We start from the raw sequence: 20376 nt of genomic DNA, 5'->3' as shown, positions 1-20376 counted from the left end.
ATGGATATCCAACACGGTGGTGGTCCCGAAAAAGAATGGTAAGTGGCGAGTTTGCGTTGACTACAAGACGGTCAACTGTGCTTGCCCAAAGGATAGCTTCCCCCTCCCTCGAATTGACCAGCTGGTGGACTTGACCGCTGGCCATCAGAGGTTTAGCTTCCTGGATGCATATCGCGGCTACCACCAGATAGCCATGTGTGAACCGGACCGAAAGATCACGTCGTTCACTACTTCTAGAGGCTTGTATTGTTATAAAGTCATGCCGTTCGGACTGAAGAACGCCGGGGCAACTTTTCAGAGGATGGTGACAAAGATGTTCGCTCATCTTTTGGGCCGAACAATGGAGGCCTACATCGACGACATGGTGGTAAAGAGTAAGGAAAAGTCGGAACAACTCGCCGACCTAGCAAAAATGTTTGCCATACTTAAGCACCACAAACTTCGTTTGAATGCCTCCAAGTGCGCCTTCGGAGTCGGCACCGGGAAGTTCCTGGGGTTTTTGGTCATGAACCGAGGGATCGAAGTCGACCCATCACAGATCAAGGCTATACAAGAGCTGGAGCGCCCAAACTCCACGAAAGACGTGCAACATCTTGCCGGGATGGTAGCCGCGCTAAATAGATTTATCAGCCGGTCTTCAGATCGTTACAGGCCCTTCTTTAGGACTTTGAAGGCCAAGTTCTTCTGGGATGACGAATGTGACCGTGCACTGGCAGACTTAAAAATATACCTATCCTCAGCCCCTATCTTAGTCACTACCCGGCTGGGCGAAGAGTTGTATCTCTACTTGGCTGTCTCTCAACATGCTGTGAGCGCCGTCCTAGTCCGCGCTGAAGGCATCCAGCACTTGCCCATCTTCTATGCAAGCAAGACTTTGCTCCCGACCGAGACGAGATATCTTCTGCTGGAAAAATTAGCGCTGGCCCTGATGATGGCATCAAGAAAGCTGGCGCACTATTTTCATGCCCATACAATAGTTGTGTTGACCGAGTTTCCACTTAAGATGCTTTTTGAAAAGGCGAACTTCACCGGAAGAATTTTGAAATGGGCCATGGAATTGGGGCAGTACGATATCAAGTTCCGACCGTGTACCGCAATCAAGGCTCAAGCTCTTGCAGACTTTGTGGCGGAATTTGCCCCTAGAACGCATCCAGTTTGCCCGGCTGATTTGGCTAGTGCGGATTTAGCGCAACCCATGGTTTTGGCAATTGAGACGAGTGTTGGCTCGCAAGTGGGAGAAGGGCGAAGAGCGACTGAACTAGAAGAGCCGGGCGATTTCGTGAAAGACGGACTCAACCAAGGCAGGGAAAGAGACCAGAATGATCCGATGAAAGACTTAGGGTTGAGAAGTTCCCAGAACCCCTCTGATTGCTGGAAGCTGTTTGTTGGCTAGATGTGGAAGCTCTTCGTCGATGGGGCATCTAACAGGCATGGGGCCGGGCTGGGTATCGTACTGACTTCACCGGACGGGTTGATCATCGAGCAAGCAATTACGCTCGGCTTCCCAGCATCCAACAACAAGGCGGAGTATGAAGCCCTCCTTGTCGGACTCAGAAGCGCATTGAGAATGAAAGCGTCAGCCTTTATGGTATTCAGCGATTCCAAGCTGGTGGTCAATCAAAACTCAGGGAAGTATGAGGCCTGGGATGAGCGAATAGCGAAGTATCAGGCGTTGGTGCGTGCCGAAATCAAGAAGTTCGAGGCCGTAAGAGTGGAACAGATCAACCGCGAAGAAAACAACACGGCTGATGAATTGGCCGGACTTGCTTCTACTCAGACAGCTTTTCCTAACCCCCTGATGATAGAATTCTTACCTCGGCCAAGTATTGAGGAACCAGAAGCGACCGAGGTACTCTGCGCCGACTTGGGACCTTCTTGGATGGATCCCATCATCGCTTTCCTAAAAGATAGAGTTCTACCGCAAGAAAAGAAGGCGGCCAACAAGATCCGGGCCAAGTCAGAGCGGTTTTGGCTCTCCCCATCCGGAGCCTTGTATAAGAAGTCTTTTACCGGGCCGTATCTGAAGTGTGTCCACCCCGCTAAGGTGAAAGCTTTTCTCTATGATATCCATGAAGGCATCTGCGGCAGCCATACTGGGGGCAGATCTTTGGCTTACCGAGCAATTTTCCAAGGTTATTGGTGGCCGTGCATGTAGGCAGACGCGCAGAAATACGTTCGCAGATGTGAAAAGTGTCAGAAGTTCGCTCACCAGATCCACCAGCCAGCTAGAGAATTGCTCCCCCTTACAAGTCTTTGGCTGTTCGCGCTTTGGGGGTTGGATATTGTTGGACCACTCCCAGCAGCACCGGGCAATCGCAAATTATTCATCGCTGCCACTGACTACTTCACCAAGTGGGTTGAGGCCGAGCTACTGGCGACCATAAAGGAAAAGGATGTGAAGAAGTTTGTCTGGCAAAATGTCATCACTCGCTTCGGTATACCCAAGGCCTTTATTTCGGATAATGGCACTCAATTCGATGGGAAACTTTTTCGCGGATTTTGCGAAGAGCTGAAGATCGAATTCTACAATTCAACGTCGGCCTATCCTCAGTCAAATGGTCAAGCGGAGGCCTCAAACAAGACCATCCTGGACGGGCTGAAGAAGCGGCTTGAGAAGGCCAAGGGGAAGTGGGTTGAAGAACTCCCTAACGTACTTTGGGCGTACCGCACCACGCCAAGACGGTCGACCGGAGAGACTCCGTTTGCCTTGGCCTATGGCATGGAAGCCGTTATCCCGCTAGAAATTGGCATGCCAACCATCCGGTCTGAAAGCTTCCAGCTAGATTTGAACAATGAGGCCGTGGCATTGGAGCTAGACCTTGCCGAGGAAAGGAGAGAGTGGGCACTAATCCATATAGCGGCCTATCAGCAAGAACTCTCCAAAAAATACAACAAGGCTGTGCACCCCAGGTTGTTCAAGATCGGGGACTGGGTATTAAGAAAAGTGTTGGGCAACACGGTGGTCCTTGGCGTAGGAAAGCTCGGTGCAAATTGGGAAGGACCATACAAGGTGATTGGTCTCGTTGGCAAAGGGGCATACCATCTGGAAGATTTAGATGGCAAAGCTGTCCCCAGACCGTGGAATACAGCCAACCTTAAGATCTTTTTCTTTTAAAATGTAATTGCTTAGCTTTCTAGACCTTTAGCCTTTTGGCATTTGATGTAAAGACAGCACTGCTTTTTGTAATGAAAAATAGCCCTCTTGTTGTTTTGTATCACATCTTTCTACACAATGACACCGCAAGGATACGAGGCCACTGCGGATGCTAGGGGCAAAGGGACCGACATGAATGGGACCGGACTGATTTTCTCTCGCCGGTATAGAAGCGGACCGCACCAACAGTCGGTGTATGATTGTCCAGCGAAATGATTGGTGTATGGACCAATTTACATAGAGGCCGAGCTGGTTTTTTGCTCGCCCAATTGGGATGTTGACGTCATGACCAACTTAAGTGAAATATTGGTGTTTTGCCCAATGTTAAGGCCGAGCTGATTCTGCTCGGCCAAAACGAAATGTTGGTGTTGTCCAACAAATAATGGCCGAGTTGACTTTTGCTCAGCCAAGCGCTGTGTTGGTGCCTTGTCCAACTTACAAGAGGCCGAGTTGACTTCGTTCGGAGAAAGGGAATGTTGGCGTTCAATCCAACTCCATGTTGGAATATTGGTATTTTGTCTAATTTAATGGCCGAGCTGGTTTGGCTCGGCCGAAGTGAAATAACTGTGATTTGTCCAACTTCCTTTAGGGCCGAGCTGATTTTTTCCCGCCCAAATACAAGACTTGAAGTGTTGCCAAAGCCAGAACGACAGTGGTAATTTTTGTTCGGCCGAATGAAAATTTTTGGGTTCGTTAAAAAAAAAAAAAAAAAAAAAAAACCCGAGCCGAGAGTAGCCGCGAACATTTAAGTTGAAAAAATTCTGATTTTAGCTTGGCATATTGCACGGCTAGCCGGCCTATCAGTTGTGGTACATTAAAGTTTGAATCAGGAATTTTTGCACGTTGCAGCTGAACAAAAAGAGAAGATCAACGGGCAAAAAGTTCAAATTTCATTGATTGAGGAAATTGCATTACAATTGTGGGGCCCTAGCCCAGTTACATTAAACAAAGAAAGAAAAGAAATGAAAACAAAGCAGGAAATAGGAGGGGCATTTCAATCAAATTCCAGGTCAACCGTCTGCTCGGTGACCTCCACAGTCTGCTTGGCAACCTCCGCAGTATGCTCGGGCAAGCCTTCGTCCGACTTATCATCCGCGTCCTCCACCGCGACAACCTCCCGATCGGCTACTTGATCTTCGGCATCCTGATATGTTCAGGAGAAGTTTGCTCGATTTGTTGCACAGCGGCGGCTTCTTCCGCGGCTTCCTTTTTGGCCTCCTCTATGAGCCTCTTCTGCGCGGCGCTCACATAGGCCTGAATATAGTGCGGTATGAAGGTTGTAGGCAGATTTAGGAACATGTCAGCATCTTGACCAAGACCAACTTTCTCCACGACAGCTTTCCAACCGCACTGGAAAAAGATGTCCTTGGTCGCCTGCACTTGCCGTTCATACATTTTTTCGCCTTGAGCATAACCCCTGTCTTCGGCGTTGCTAACCGCCTTATCTTTCTCCTCCTTATGGGCATCGCGCAGTTTCCTCAGCTCGGCGAGATACCGGGCTTTCGTCGACTTCACGGCCTGCTGTTTGTCCACTTCAGCTCGGTCAACCTTCTGGCTCAAGTTATCTCGTTCGGCCACAATTGCTTCCTGCGCGGCCTTCAGCTTCGCTATCTCGGCCTTTTGGGCCTTGTTCTCAGCTATGGCATCTCGCAGGCTCTGCCGCATTGCGATCATTCGGTCATGCGCTAAATAGTTCTTTTGCGCGGCCTGAAAACAAATGAAAGATTGTAAGCGTTCAGAAAACCGAGCAAAAACTGGTCAACAACTTGCAGAAAAAAGAGTGAAAAACTTACCAAAACGATCGATTTTGCCGCCGAGCGAAGCACCTTCAGGTCGGATAGCTCGTTGTGCTTCTTCATGTCGGCGGGAAGGATCAACCCCTTGGTCATGTTGAAATCGAGGGAGTAATACTTGTCCTCGTACACTGAATCAGCCTCAAAGACAACCCGGCCTTTGTACTTAATCTCGGGCGCCTAGACCGGGGGGGTCGTTGAGGTTTTGGATGGCCCGCTTAGTTGCTCGGTCTGGTCATCCAACTCGGTAGATGCGTGCTCGGTTGAATCTTCATCGACCAGTTGTTGCCCAGTTTGATCTTTTCTCGGTCGCTTCTTCGACTGGCCTGTTGGATGTTTGCTTGCAAGAGCCAGCACAACCCTCTCCCTTTGCTCGGCTGGAGTGGAGGAAGTCCCCCCAGGTACCTCTGGTGGCTGGGAGTCACTCGGTTCTCCGGTGATCATTGATTTGATTGCCCGAATTTTTGCCATTTCTTGTTCGGCGGTGAAGGAAACAAGTTTGATCGCTGGGAGATTTGGATCTGGTTCTGGAGAGGGCGCACAAAGAAAGTTAGTCACCCTGTTCTTGGGCGATGCTGTGTAATGGTAGGTCGGTTCGAAGCCGAGGAGTTTTGGAGACTCCCTTTCCTCGGTCGGATGACGAAGCAGAACTCTGATGGCCTCTTGATTAGCTCGGGAGTAGTCGTCGGCCAAGAGCTTATAATCTGCAAAAAGGAGGACAAGTGTTAGATCGGCAAGAGAAAATCAATGCAAAAAGAAAGTAGTGTAGTTTGTCGAGCTACTCACCAGCACTGCCAAAATCTTTCCTAATATACCAGCCCGGTATGGGCGCCTTGGTGTCCTCATAACGACCGGACACCCACAAGAAGTCATCGTCGTTTGTCTCCTTGTCTGGGTTACCCTCTATGAATTTTGCTCAGCCCTTCTTGACCTTCAGGTACCAGCAAAACCCACCCTTATTTTTGCTAAGACTGTATTGATGTAATATCTCGACGAGACCGAGATTGAGATCGAGCCTCCTATTTAGCTCGGCCACACCGTTTATTATCTTGTATGTGTTGTTCAAGACTTGGGTCGGACAAAGCCTTGTCTGCCTCAAAAATTCGCAGATCAAGGGTTGGATCGGGAAGCGAAGCCCTCCTTCCATGATGGATACGACTGTGAAGGGGCACCGATCTAGGTCACCCCATGGGGTATCTCCCTTCTTGGCCAGCTCTAAATGGACATCGTCTGGAATGTTGTACTCCCTACGAAACTCAGCTAGTGCACCGGGCGAGCTCACCATGAACCGGTACTTCCCCATCTACCTCGGTTTTACTTATTTGGTGGTTTAATTTGTATCTCGGCAGAAAATTCTGTTGTATTTGCTCGGTCTTTGAGCTTCACCAGTGGTAATGCTGTAGGGGCCTGGTCGGTCCTAGTTTTGCATTGTTAAAAAATAAGCCCAAGGGTTAGCGCGGCATAAATTGTACGGCTCCTATTGGTTCTCCTAGCTCGGTCAAAATCCCCCATTATATGTGGCCGGTCTACCCCCTATCTCGGCTCGTCTGTCCGGCCGATATGGCCTTTCTAGTTCGGTTCTGACTCCCTATATCCAGCACGGTCGCGGCCTCAGCGGGAAGCCGCAAACTGATCTTTGCTCGGCGGAAGTCTTATTTATGGATCCAAGTTACCTATTTAGCTCAGTCCTACCCAGATTCAAGTTGTTCATCCTAGATTCAAAGTTGGTACGTTTTACTCGAAGAAACAAGGGGCATGGGAGCCCCATCTGCTTTTTCGATTCTAGTTCCAGTTCTTCCTAGGGTATGCAACTATTGCCCTAAACAAAGTGCATGACGAACACGAAGAACACAGGCATGAAAACGTGAAGAACACGAAGAACAAGGGGGAAGGGGCTTACCGACGACAGAGTCCAAGAAGGGATCAGTCGATCACGAGCTCGATTGCAGCTCTTGAGGATACAAAAACGGATGTAGAGGAGCCAAAGGGGCAACAACGGCAGCAATGACAGAAGTTTGGAGGTCTTGAGAGCTAGGGTTTGGGGGCTCGGGGTTGGAGATGAACAGTTGGGGGTGTTTGACCCCTCGTTTATGTGTATAAAAGTGGTAAGAAAGCCAATGGACAGCAGTTATTTGAATTTCGCGCACGAAAAGACAGCTATAGGGCTGCACGTTACCAATCGCGTGAGGCCATGTGGCACCGCGAGGGCGACTCTGTCAGTACGGCTGTACGACCCTTGACAAGACTACTAAAGCAATGACCGACCAAATGGGATAGCTCGGTAACGGCTTCAAAACCAATCGCGCTCAGCTTGGTACTGGCGTAACTCAGGGACCGTTAGCTCGGTCATGGTGGTAACCCCAATCACGATTAGCTCGGATGGGATTAGGGGGCAATTGAGAGGGCAGATTTGCACCGGACAGTACGGCCGAGCTACGGCAACGCAGGTGTGGCAAACCTCTCAGTACCGAGCTATCCCCTCAATCGGTACGGTCCTCTGGCCTGTCTTATACGGCCGAGGTAGGTTTGCCGACCAGGCATGGTCTAAGGCCAGGCTGAGCTGTGACTGTTAAGCGTTCGGCGGTAGGCGTGCGTTAGCACGGCGCGACCGAGCAGATGACAGTCCGGAAAGAGTCTAGGCCGGGAAGAGGTCAGCGTGCGCTCGACCAGATAGCTCGGAAGCTCATTTGTGTTCTTTGTGGTTGTGATTTTCTCCCAAGGAATAGGCCGGTCTTGGTATGTCGGTCGGATGTGCCACTTGAGCCAATGGCGTGAGGGAGAGGATATCTGCTCCAGGCACGCGTCAATACCGTTTGGCAGTTTGCATGTACAGGATGGAGGATTTGGCCTTTACACGTGTAAGGTGGTGAGAGGCGAGCACAGCCAACTGTCCAGGGAAGGACAGTAGAGGTAGTGCGTGCACAATCCTGAGGCTGCATGGCCAGCCTAGAAAAAGGAAGGGAGGATGAACGTTAGAGGTAAGCAACTTGCGCTATCTGAAACACCCTCTCTCTCTCTCGAATAGCCTCCTTCTTCCTCAAGTGATCTGACTTGATCGTCGGAGGGTCTATTCGGCACACTATCACCGGGCAGCTCACTGTTCTCTGTGTTGTCAGGTTAGACACCGTCACGTGAAGCTTGAACTCCAAGGAGTACGGAAAGCAGAGGATATTTCGCCCTCATACATTATATTTAAAGAGAATTGTCACAGGTGTTGAGAATACTTATCAATTTTATGAACTTTCCATATATATGGGTTGGGCTTATTTGGACTCTTCATGTCTAGCTTCTTACCAAGTAGTTCTTTAATCATGCTCATAGAGGACTTTCTATAATTATATCTAGAGATAATTGTTACATGTGCTTAGGGAACACTTACCAATTTTCACGAACTCCCTATATATATAGGGGGACTTACCAGCTGGTCCCATTGAAACAAATTAATACCCACCAAGTCCTGCCCTATTTTAGTTTCCAATTTTACCCCTCAATGTCACACCACATGTGTGAAGCAAAGAAGATATCACGAACTCTCCCCTGTGCGTGTGACACACACGCTCCACAATTGTTCTGATTTGGAAACTATTCTGAGGCGATTTGCGATTTGGAAATCGAAACAAACGAAGAGATTTTCCCTGAATCTCCCATCGTTTCCAAAGAAATCACCTCTGTTTCGATCTATATTCTGATTCTGAACAGATCCCCAGCAAATCTTCCATCGTTTCGATCTATATTCCCTGTTTAGTTCGTCTTCAACAAACATGCAAATCAAACGTGAGTCGTATTCATCTTCCGTTCTTCTTTTATAATTATAATTAAGTGATATTTAACTTCATAATAATCACATCTTCATGTTCATTTGCTATGCAATAACAGATTTGCTTATTTTGCCCAAGTTAGTGAGAAATTTTGCTATAAGAATGATAGATTTGTTTAATTTTCTTAATTGAGTGATAAAATTTGTTATAATGATAGATTTGATTCCATTCTTCTTTCATAACTATAATTGAGTTATAAAATTTGACTTGAAGTTATTTTCAATGTGTATCATACAATATTAATTTATGATTGATATTCAATTTCATAATAATCATATCTTCATGTTCATTTGCTATACAATGATGGATTTGCTTACTTTTGCTAATTTAGTGAAAAAATTTGATATACAATAACAGATTTGCTTACTTTGCCCAATTCAGTGAGAAAATTTGCAATAAGAATGATAGGTTTGCTTAATTTTCCTAATTGAGTGATAAAATTTGTTATAATGATGGATTTGCATTTCTTCTTATTTCATAACTATGGATTTGCTTCCCTTCTTTTTTCATAACAATAATTGAGTAATAAAATTTGACTTGAAGCTATTTTCAATGTGTATTATACAGTATTAATTTATAAGTGATATTCAACTTCATAATAATCACATCTTCATGTTCATTTACTATACAATGATGGATTTGCTTACTTTTGCTAATTCAATGATAAAATTTGATATACAATGACAGATTTGTTTACTTTGCCCAATTCAGTGATAAAATTAGCTATAAGAATAATAGATTTGCTTAATTTTCCTAATTGAGTGATAAAATTTGTTATAATGATAGATTTGCCTCCCTTATTCTCTCATAACTATAATTTAGTGATACAATTCGACTTGAAGCTGTTTTCAATTTGTATCATACAGTATTAATTTATGAGCAATATTTAACTTCATAATAATCACATCTTCATGTTCATTTCCTATACAATGATAGATTTACTTACTTTTGCTAATCCAGTAATAAAATTTGCTATACAATGCTAGATTTGCTTACTTTGCCCAAATCAGTGAGACAATTTGCTATAAGAATGATAGATTTGCTTAATTTTCCTAATTAAGTGATAAAAGTTGTTATAATGATGGATTTGCTTCCCTTATTCTTCAACAAACATGCAAATCAAATGTGAGTCATATTCATCTTCCGTTCTTCTTTTATAACTATAATTAAGTAATATTCAACTTCATAATAATCACATCTTCATGTTCATTTGCTATACAATAACAAATTTTCTTATTTTGCCCAATTCAGTGAGAAAATTTGCTATGAGAATGATAGATTTGCTTAATTTTCTTAATTGAGTGATAAAATTTGTTATAATGATGGATTTGATTCCTTTCTTTTTTCATAACTATAATTAAGTGATAAAATTCAACTTGAAACTATTTTCAATGTGTATTATACAGTTTTAATTTATTAGTGATATTCAACTTCATAATAATCATAACTTCATGTTCATTTGCCATACAATGATGGATTTGTTTACTTTTGCTAATTCAGTGATAAAATTTGCTGTACAATGACCGATTTGCTTACTTTGCCTAATTCAGTGATAAAATTTGTAATAAGAATGATAGATTTGCTTAATTTTCCTAATTGAGTGATAACATTTGCTATATAATGATGAATTTCCTTACTTTGCTTAATTCAGTGATAAAAATTGTTATAACAATAATAGATTTGCTTAATTTGCCTAATTTAGAGAGAGTTATCAACAGCTCACAATAGGAAGACACTTCGTAAGTTGATCAATAACAAAACACTCCTATAAAAAAAAATGCAACGAAACCAAATTATAATATTTTGTTTTCAAAATGTTTTTGTAGGCTTGATTGTGGAATCATTGTTTGCTATATCATGAGGCAATATGTTTCCAACAACAGCATAATGTCTACTTTTTTCAAAGAAGAATGCAATCAATTGAGAGCCAATATATTAACTATCTTTTTGACTGACCAACAAACTGCTCAACAATAAATAGTTGATAAAAACGTTGATGACTTGCCTCCACAATAATCAACAGATCTGGAAGAAAAGAAAGCATTTTGCTTGTTTGTTTGTTACACTAATCAACAGATCTGGAAGAAAATAAAACATTTTGCTTGTTTGTTTGTTACAGTGTAATAAAAAGGAAACATTGATTCATTTAGTTGTTAGAATGCGAATACTTTATACATTTGACTTGTTTGGTTGTTACAGTGTTATCTATATTTTGATCATTTTGGTTCGTACTTTACTTCAATGAATATTATAATGCTTGATTGTTAAAAATGTTAAAATTATAGACAATACACTAAATGAAAATTCAGTCTTTTTTAGCTATATTTTTACCAGATCTGGCTTTGATATCAGTCTTACGTTATGCTTAATAACAAGTTTGGATCCCTTTATTTACTAACATGACACTTTTTTTACACTAATAAATTTATCACTGTTCAAACTAACAAAAATCAGCAACTCTCTCTCTCTCTTTCATTCTCATTCTTTTTTCCTAATTCAAGTAAACAAAACAATATAAAAAATAATAAATAATTTATCTAAATTGAAAATTAAAACACAAAAACTATTACATTGTCCAAATTGAGAATTAAAACACTGTTGCAATTTGTAGATATTTTCAAGTTTGGGAATGAATGTAAGAACATGCCATTCTGGGTATATGGAGTGGAGATAAAGTTCTAACAGTAAATCCAAAAAAGCAAACCGTACATACATTTTAACATTTAACTCCAAGAACCAGTTATTTATGAAGAAATATGATCTTATTCAAGACCTGATGATAAACTGTTGCATCTAAAACATTTCTTAGACTGAAATTTTGAACAATTTAATCTAAAAATGAATTATAAACTCGAAATATTTTGTTTCAAGGATCCCACTAATAGTTAATTGCATAGTGGCAGTAATGTAGCACAGATTGGGAAACTTAGTTCTAAACTACCTACAATTGATTTTTCTTGAGTTTAAGCCACTGATAAATTTATCACTGTAAAAAAGAACATTTGGTTGGATATGAGAGTGATAAATTTATCAACCACTGACATAAATGTAATAAACCATAAACTCTTTCCATACAGTCAGTTATAAATTTGTCATTCTTAAAAATAACAAAATTCAGCAACCCCATTAATGCTTGATTGTTTCCTTCAGACAATGGTAAATTTATCACTCTTAAAAAAAATAATCCACCAACTCATTCAAACCAACCAGGGATAAATTTACCACTGTATAAAACACCAAAAACATCAACTACATTTAACCAAAATCAAAGAATATAAATCTGTGAAACTTAATCTTGTAAAAATATCAACAAAAAATATAATTTCCGTTCAAAAAGTTCCTCAATCATCCAATGCAACTACCGAAATGATGTATCTTTCAAAAAATACTCAAACATTCAATACAAGTAACACCTCTCAACTCTCAACAAAAGTAATTCAATTAAAATCAATACAACTAAGCAAGCTTCTTTACATGTCTTTCGATTATGAGCTCCCATCTTTCCACATCTACTGCACCTAATTCTCTTGATCCGCCCTTCGAAGGTATTCTCTCTGTTCTTGGACGTCCAACTGGTTTCTTACAAAGAGGAGGTAAAACAACGTCATCATCAAGAACTACATTTGGCTTCCACATACTAGGAACTGGATAGATAGAATGCGAATACGAATCACAATAACTACGAACATGGTAGTAATCATCAATAAAACAATTCAGATCCTTCTCACTCCTCTTTATAGCATAAAAATCATGTTTGCAAGGAAAATAATCAATTTCCAACAATCGACAAGAACAAGACTGTTTCCCAATATCAACCATAACTGAATGATCTAATTGGATTTCATAAATATCATCGCTACATTTCTTAACTATCTATGCCTTTGTATCATTAAAAGCTTCTTCCAACTTTTTCTCTACAAAAGGACAAACAATACGATTCCACTTATTTCCAACTTCTCACCTTTTTGAAAATTGCTCCATTATTTTCACCCGTATAGCATCAACAAGATTAGTTGAAAACAAATGGTGCTTATCCCTAATCCATGAATTAAAAGATTCTGCAGCATTTGTGCACATTTCACCATACCTCTTGCCTTGAAAATAAGCATTACACCAACACTCATTAGGCAAATCCTCAAGAAACTTTTGAACATTACGACCACAACGACCCTTAAATTCTTCAAATAGCTCATTAAACAACTGAATAATATGAGCATATGCATATCTACTAAAAGGAGTGAGCAAATACTCTTTAGATTCGCGACTCTTCACTAACAAATAAGTCTTCAAGTTTGTTTTCAAATGCATTGGACAAAAAGAATGAGAAGAAAACGAAAAGACCTTAGCTAAAGCTTTCAGCAAACCTCCATGTCGATCAGTAACAAACATAATATCCTTTCCCGGAGTCAAAATAACAAATAACTTTGACAAGAACTAATGCCAATTGTCATAACGTTCACTATCAACAATGGCAAAACATAATGGATATAAACCTACAAACAAAATATATACACATTATTTGTAACAAATAAAAAAGATTACAAAACAAAAGCAAAACGCAAAGTATATAACATATAGCACCAACCATAGATAACTTTATCACTGTATTACTACAACAATTCAATAAAAACATACAACATATAGAATCAATGCATAATAAATTTATCACTGTATAAATATAAAAATTTAACAAAAGTATACAACATACAAAAGTATACAGCATAAATTTATCACTAATTGATTGACCATACTCAATAATCAATACTCTCCAGTAACAAAAATGATAAAATTATCATTGTTTTAATAATAATAACAAATAGACATATAATATACCTTGGTTACTGCCTTTTTCCGTAGCAGCCAATAAATAACCTTTGTGTTTTCCTTTCAAGAAAGTTTCATCAAGCATCAACACAGGCCGACAATACTTGAAACCATGAATACATGCCTCAAAAGCGAAAAATAAGCATTTGAAATGTCTTCCTTTACTATCAATATCAAATCCCATATCAAAAACACTCCCCGGATTACAATCATTAGCGGTATCAACATACCAACGAAGATCGTCTAATGAAGATGAATAGTCACAAAAAACAACATCCCTTGTTTTTTCAACACCCATCCAAGCTCGCTGATAAGAAACTTCTGTTCCATAATAGTCATTGAAATCATAAACCACCTCACTAACTGATGTCAAAGCCTTATTACGAACCTCACTTGAAATTAGCCCACCAATCATACGCGAAGTCATCCTAGTATGTTTAATTGTACGAAAAGAAGATCCACACGTATGAACATCATCAAATTGTTGAATAACAAAAGCTTTACTAGAATTTTCCACTCTAGCATGCACGCTCTATAAACATCCCAAATCAGCCATTCTCTTACAATGAATAGTGACACGATCCTTGTCATTCTTAACAAAATCAAAATCAAAACCGGAATGAATAGAATACTTTGACAACGCATCTCGAAATTCAACAACTCCTTGAGCAAACGTTTGACCCACTCCTTTTATACAATTAACCCACCTATCGGAGAGCAAAGGTTTCCGTTGATTTGAATAAAATGAAGGCAAAAAATCAGTTTCACAAACAACACTACTACTACTACCAGCTTCACCATCACAAATCATATAACCTTCACCCAAAGAACAACACTTAACAAAAATATCAATACGATGAATATCACAAGAAAGTGCGAGTTCAACCATAACCTCCAAATCCTCTTCACTTTGTAAACCATAATAAGAATGTATGGGCATTGAATATAATATATTCAAAGAACTACCAATTAAATCACTCCACTTTGCACACAATTTATATACTAAATTCTTGAAATTAAATCCATCATTATACTTGATAACCAATGTCACACCTTTAAATTTGCACATAAGAAACAAAGAATTTTCCATCACTATAAATCTTGCAACAAACAACAATTATATTTTAGTAAACAACTCAAACAACCTAAAGCAAAATCTAATACAGTGATAGAATTATCAACCAACTCAAACACATCCAAAAATCAATAGTGATAAATTTAACAATTAACACTACCCAAGACCAAGAGCATGAACAGTGAATAAGGCTTACATTTATTGGGCATGGTAACTCGATTTGAATCTTACCATTATATTATGCAACTTTTTCATCTCCTATTCCTATACTCGCTGATAAATTTATTAGTGTTGAAAAAGTTAATCCAACAATACCCCCAAACTACTCAGTGATAAAATTATCACTGTAGAAAATCACAAACCAACACATGTGTTCAACCAAAACAATTTCGTAACCAAAAAAAAAAAATAAATTTAATATTTATTACATATACATATCTCAAATCTTTCAATATCATGATAAAATACAAATTCAATCGCAGAAATAACAGAATAACAACAATATCATAAACAAAATCAAAATCACAAACTCAAACTAAAAAACACCAAAACATTGAAATTGAAATCAAAATCAAACATACTAGTTGAGCTCCATCCACAAAATCGCAAATCACAAAATCTAACTATGCACCAAATGCGAAATTACAAAACACGAAGATTCACAGATTTATAAAAGGCAAATCCCAAATCGAGATCCCTCCATGAGATCGCAAAACGCAAAATCCAAATATACACCAAGCGCGAAATCACAAATCACGAAGCTCCACAATAATGCATTAACAAATCGCGAAGTTCCACAGAAATCCAAATCACAAACCCAAACCCAAACTCACATTACAATATTTTGATGGCAAAAATCAAATAGAAACGTGCCAAAACAGGGGTAAAATAGGTACAAAAAAAAAGACTCCAGGACCTATTGGTGCACAACATCAATATTCAGGACTAAGAAGGGAATAACTATAAAAATTAGGACCGGCCAGTAAAAAACCCATATAATATATATGGGTTGGGCTTATTTAGGTCTTTTTTGGCTACTTGGTTTTAAACCATTTTTTTTAGTATGTAGCAAAAGCCATAAGTTAGCTTTTTTGTATTTAAAGACATTTGAGAAGTTGGTTTTTTGTCATTGGTGAAATTACAATTTTACTCCTCATGGGTCAAAATATGTTACATGGGTAAAGTTGTAAATATTTTAAATTGAATGGGAGTAGTTTAGTCATTTTATTGTGATCTGACATCATAAACAAATATTAATCAAAAAATTCAAAAGTAATTTTTTACCAACTTCCTAAATCACTTGTCTAAAAAAGCTAAAAACTTGATTAAAAGTCAAAAAATTAATTTTTACTATATTTTCAAAACACCCCTTAAACTCTTTATGTCTAACTTCCTAGCGCCATACTCATAAAGGATTGTCAAGCGCAAATCACTCTCTCTTACTCTCTTATTTCTATATACTTTATATGCATTTTTATTTTTATATATTTTTTTTACATGTATAGACTAATGAATACTCATTAGGCGGCTATTAACATCCACCACTACAAAAATAGTTAAAGATCACATTTTAACAAAAAAAAAATCTCACTTTTATTGGAAGTGTGATAAAAAAAATTAGATTGATATTTTAATCACACTTAATTTGATTGAGTGTGATAATATTCATTTTTTATATCACTTTTCAATTAAGTGTGATTATATATATATATTTTTTAATCACACATTCTAATTAAAGTGTGATTATATATACACTACTACTTTTTAATCACACTTTTTAAATAAGTGTGATTAGATATATATTTTTTAATCACACATTCTAATTAAAGTGTGATTACATATATACTACTACTTTTTAATCACACTTTTTAAATAAGTGTGATTATATATATATATATATTTTAATCACAAATTCTAATCAAAGTGTGATTATTTATAAATTTTTTAATCACACATTCTAATCAAAGTGTGATTATATATACATTACTACTTTTTAATCACACTTTTTAAATAAGTGTAATTATATATATATATATATATATTTAATCACACTACACTACAAGAAAAAGCATATTTGGCGACTAAAAAAGCACATTTGGTCGCTAAAAGTATAGGTTTTGGAAACTAAAAAAGTATTAGTAGCCAAAAGTATAGGTTTTGGCAGCTAAAAATCTGTTTGGTTGCCCATTTATGACTTTTACAGACTAAAAAAATTTTAATAGCCAAAAGTAAGGTTTTTTGGCGACTAAAAAAAAATTAGTAGCCAAAAGTGAGGTATTGGGTGACTAAAAAGATGTTTGGTAGCCAAAAATGAGATTTTTTAGTGACTAAAAAAAATTTAGTAGCCAAAACTGAGGCATTGGGAGACTAAAAAGATGTTTAGTAGCCAAAAGTGAGGCTTTTTGGCCACTAAAAAGAAATCTAGTCTCCAAAAGTGGTAATTTTAACTCGGGAATTAAATTTTTTAACGATCAAAAAATAATTAGTAGCCAAAAGTATAGAATTGGCGACTGAAATTATGTTTAGTCGCCAAAAGTGGTCTCTTTTTTTTTCTTCTAATAAATAATTTATTTTTACATAAATTATGTTCAATAAAAAATAATTATCTTTATATATATATACTTTTATATTAATACGGGTCTATGTACTATATAAATAATAGATGTTGCATATATAATCATATGGTTTTATAGAGGTGTAGTGGAAAGAGTGTGTTGTATAAAGTTTATGGTGTGAGAGAGTTGATGGTTCGAATTTCCACAAGAGCAAATGAGAAGCAAGTGAGTGGAATATTTTTTTTTTTACATCTAAATGTTATTAATCATACTTAAAAAGTGTGATTTAAATACTATTTTTAATCACACTTAAAAGGTGTAATTTAAATGTTATTAATCACACTTAAAAGGTGTGACTAAAAATGACCCCTTTTAATCACACTTAAAAAGTGTGATTTAAATACTATTAATCACACTTAAAAGGTGTGATTAAAAATGACCCCTTTTAATCACACTCTCAAAGATTACACTTTAATAAAATTTAAAAGGTGTGATTAAATAACATACATCACATAAAAAAAAGGTGATCTTTATCTATTTTTATAGTACTGATTTTTCACATATAAAGCTAGAAGAGTGACACACAAATAACAAATTTAATATTATGTCTTGAATTTGTGAAATAGTTGTAAAAAGAAATAGAAGAGAGATAAAAATTCAACTTTTACTTTATTTATTTTGTTTAAAATATTAAAAAAAAGATTCTCTTCACAAATCTAAAATCATGAAACTACATTGTTTCATAATTTTTTTTTTGCTCTTTCAAGAATAAGATCAATGCTAGTAGAGAAAGATCCGCCTAGAGAATATGCGTTAATCCAATCACAGAATTATTAAATATAAACTAATTTTTTAAATTATGTGGGTTGGTTGCACCTTAAGCATTAAATTATAAATTTGAAATACAGTTTTAATAAAATTGTTCTAAAAAATAATTTGAAATAGTATTTTTAGAATATGACTTTAATTTTAAAATTATATTTAAAAAATACAATTTTACAAAATAATATAATTTTCAGAAACCACTTGTGGAGTTCATTTATAAACCCACTTATTAGTCTATCGCTCATAACTGGATGCAATGGACACATTCCGCCTCCATCCTTGAAGAAAGGATTATGTCCGGTGACCCGGTTGTGTTTCCATGAAACTGTTTCACAATGGGCAATCGATGAAACGGAATTAACTACTTAAGATCAATTGAAATTTTGGTTTTGATCTATTTTTCATGAAATACAATCTATTTCAGTTTTAATTTTTTTTTTTTTTTATATCAATGGGTAAATTACACTGTAGTTCTAAAAATTATATTATGCCTTCTAAAATTTCTAATTTTATAATAAATAGGTCATTTTATTAATAGATCATCAAGTTAATTAACAGTTTTTAATAATGTTAAAATTTTATTTCAATTAATAATTTATATAATTTTATGGATAAATTATACTTTGTACCTCTGCACTTTACATCAAATCCCACTTTGGCTCCTACACATCAAATTGTGACACTTAACCCCCTGCACTTTTGGTCAAGTGTCACTTTGGTTTTTCTGTTAGTCTCAATGTTAACAGAGGTTAGTCACATGAAAAACATGTGAGGATAAATTACACTTTGCACTCCTGCACTTTACACAAAATCCCACTTTAGTTCCTATACATCAAAATTGTGAATTCCCTAAAGGATAATTTCTGTTAGCCTCACTATTAATAGAAGGCTCAATGTGATACTTAACCAAAAGTGCAGGGGGTTAAGTGTCACAATTTGATGTGTAGGGACTAAAGTGAGATTTTGTATAAAGTGCAGGAGTACAAAGTGTAATTCACCCTAATTTTATTGTTATATAGGTGAACGATTAAAAATTTTATTTTTTCAATTAATTCTGTTAAATGAAAAATTCTGACAGTGAGATATTTATAATTTTTCAAACCATATGAGACAATTCGTATTTTAAATAAATTTTAAAAGTGTACTTATAATTTACATTGTATCAATACAAACCAAACTGAACCGACTAAGATATTATTATTTAAATAATATCCTTTTAATTCTTTAAACATCAGAAGTTAAGCGACCAATAATACATATTTTATAATAAAAGTTAGGGAATGAGGCATTTATAGAGCAACTTTTAATTTTTTTTTTCCTTTTATTCCCAATGTAAAATTTTACAAATTTATAAAACTGACAAAACTGATAAAACTGAATCATGGTATATAATCTGTTTTGGTTTTTCTTATTAATAAAACTTTGAAAATTTTGATTTGGTGCTAAATTGTTCCTCAATCATGACTGAATTAAACTGTTTATACACTTGTTGTAGTGTAATTTATTAGGGGTGAGTAACGGATATACCGATCTGTTCAAGCCAATTGAGTCAATCTGATCCGCCGCATTTTGGATGGATGCGTGATGATAAGCCGACGGTTGTAGATTGATTTTTTTCAATTCGCTTAATTTTGAACGGATGACAGATTTAAAATTCCTTTGGGCGTAACTGAATTGTTAAACTGTGAGCACTTTTACTAATTTGTAAAACTTTGTGTTTTCAATTTGTTTAGATATTCTATTTATGTTTTCAATTGAAAAAAAAAATTAAATATTTTGTTGAATATATTCTATTGAAAAAGAGTTTTCAACTTGAATATATTTTTTGAATTGAAAAAAATACATGTATTATTTATCTATATTTTTTGGTTTTTAAATCTAATTCTACAAATAATAAATAAAAAAGATGATATATGTTGGTTGGTTTTTGTTTTCAAAAATTGATATAGATGTAACAATACAGAGGCATATAATCTACTACTGCTCTATTCATGGTTTTGGTGGTTTGAATTGTTTTTATATTTTAAGAATTACAAATTGTAATACTTTATGTGGATGAGACACGCAGTGATTGTAATATTTTAAAATTTTAAACTTTCTTTTTTTGGATGAGATATGCAGTGATTGTAATACTTTTTAAAATCATTTACTATAATATTTTTTTTTGAGAAAGTACACAAGTTGAATTATGTTAAAAATTTATAAAATTTTAAACCGCTAAATCGATTCGTATTCATCCGCTAATCCACTTCTGCCGGATTGGCGGACGGATGGTGAATTGAAGGTTTCGTGACTGCAACCGACCTGCGCCCACCCCTATAATCTATAGTGC

General features: G+C 37.2%; 2 protein-coding genes across 2 annotated transcripts; one reads left to right on the top strand and one right to left on the bottom strand.

Annotated features, from left to right (window-relative positions):
* Window positions 1-1393: 1393 nt before the first annotated feature.
* On the top strand, window positions 1394-3115 carry LOC145824321 (uncharacterized). The gene is made up of 3 exons (XM_082923960.1): window positions 1394-2044; window positions 2156-2558; window positions 2742-3115. The coding sequence occupies exons 1-3, from the start codon at window positions 1394-1396 to the stop codon at window positions 3113-3115; spliced, it is 1428 nt and encodes a 475-aa protein (XP_082780086.1).
* Window positions 3116-12221: 9106 nt separating this feature from the next.
* Window positions 12222-14016, bottom strand: LOC114274638 (uncharacterized). Its single transcript, XM_082923959.1, has 3 exons — window positions 13599-14016; window positions 12727-12943; window positions 12222-12621 (listed from the first exon to the last, which is right to left on the bottom strand). The coding sequence occupies exons 1-3, from the start codon at window positions 14014-14016 to the stop codon at window positions 12222-12224; spliced, it is 1035 nt and encodes a 344-aa protein (XP_082780085.1).
* Window positions 14017-20376: the final 6360 nt, after the last annotated feature.

Source organism: Camellia sinensis, chromosome 4 (genome assembly GCF_055761805.1).
Source record: "Camellia sinensis isolate YWXY chromosome 4, ASM5576180v1, whole genome shotgun sequence".
NCBI classification, from domain to species: domain Eukaryota; kingdom Viridiplantae; phylum Streptophyta; class Magnoliopsida; order Ericales; family Theaceae; genus Camellia; species Camellia sinensis.
Note: the sequence above shows the minus strand (reverse complement) of the source record. Positions and strands in the feature narration are given on the sequence as shown.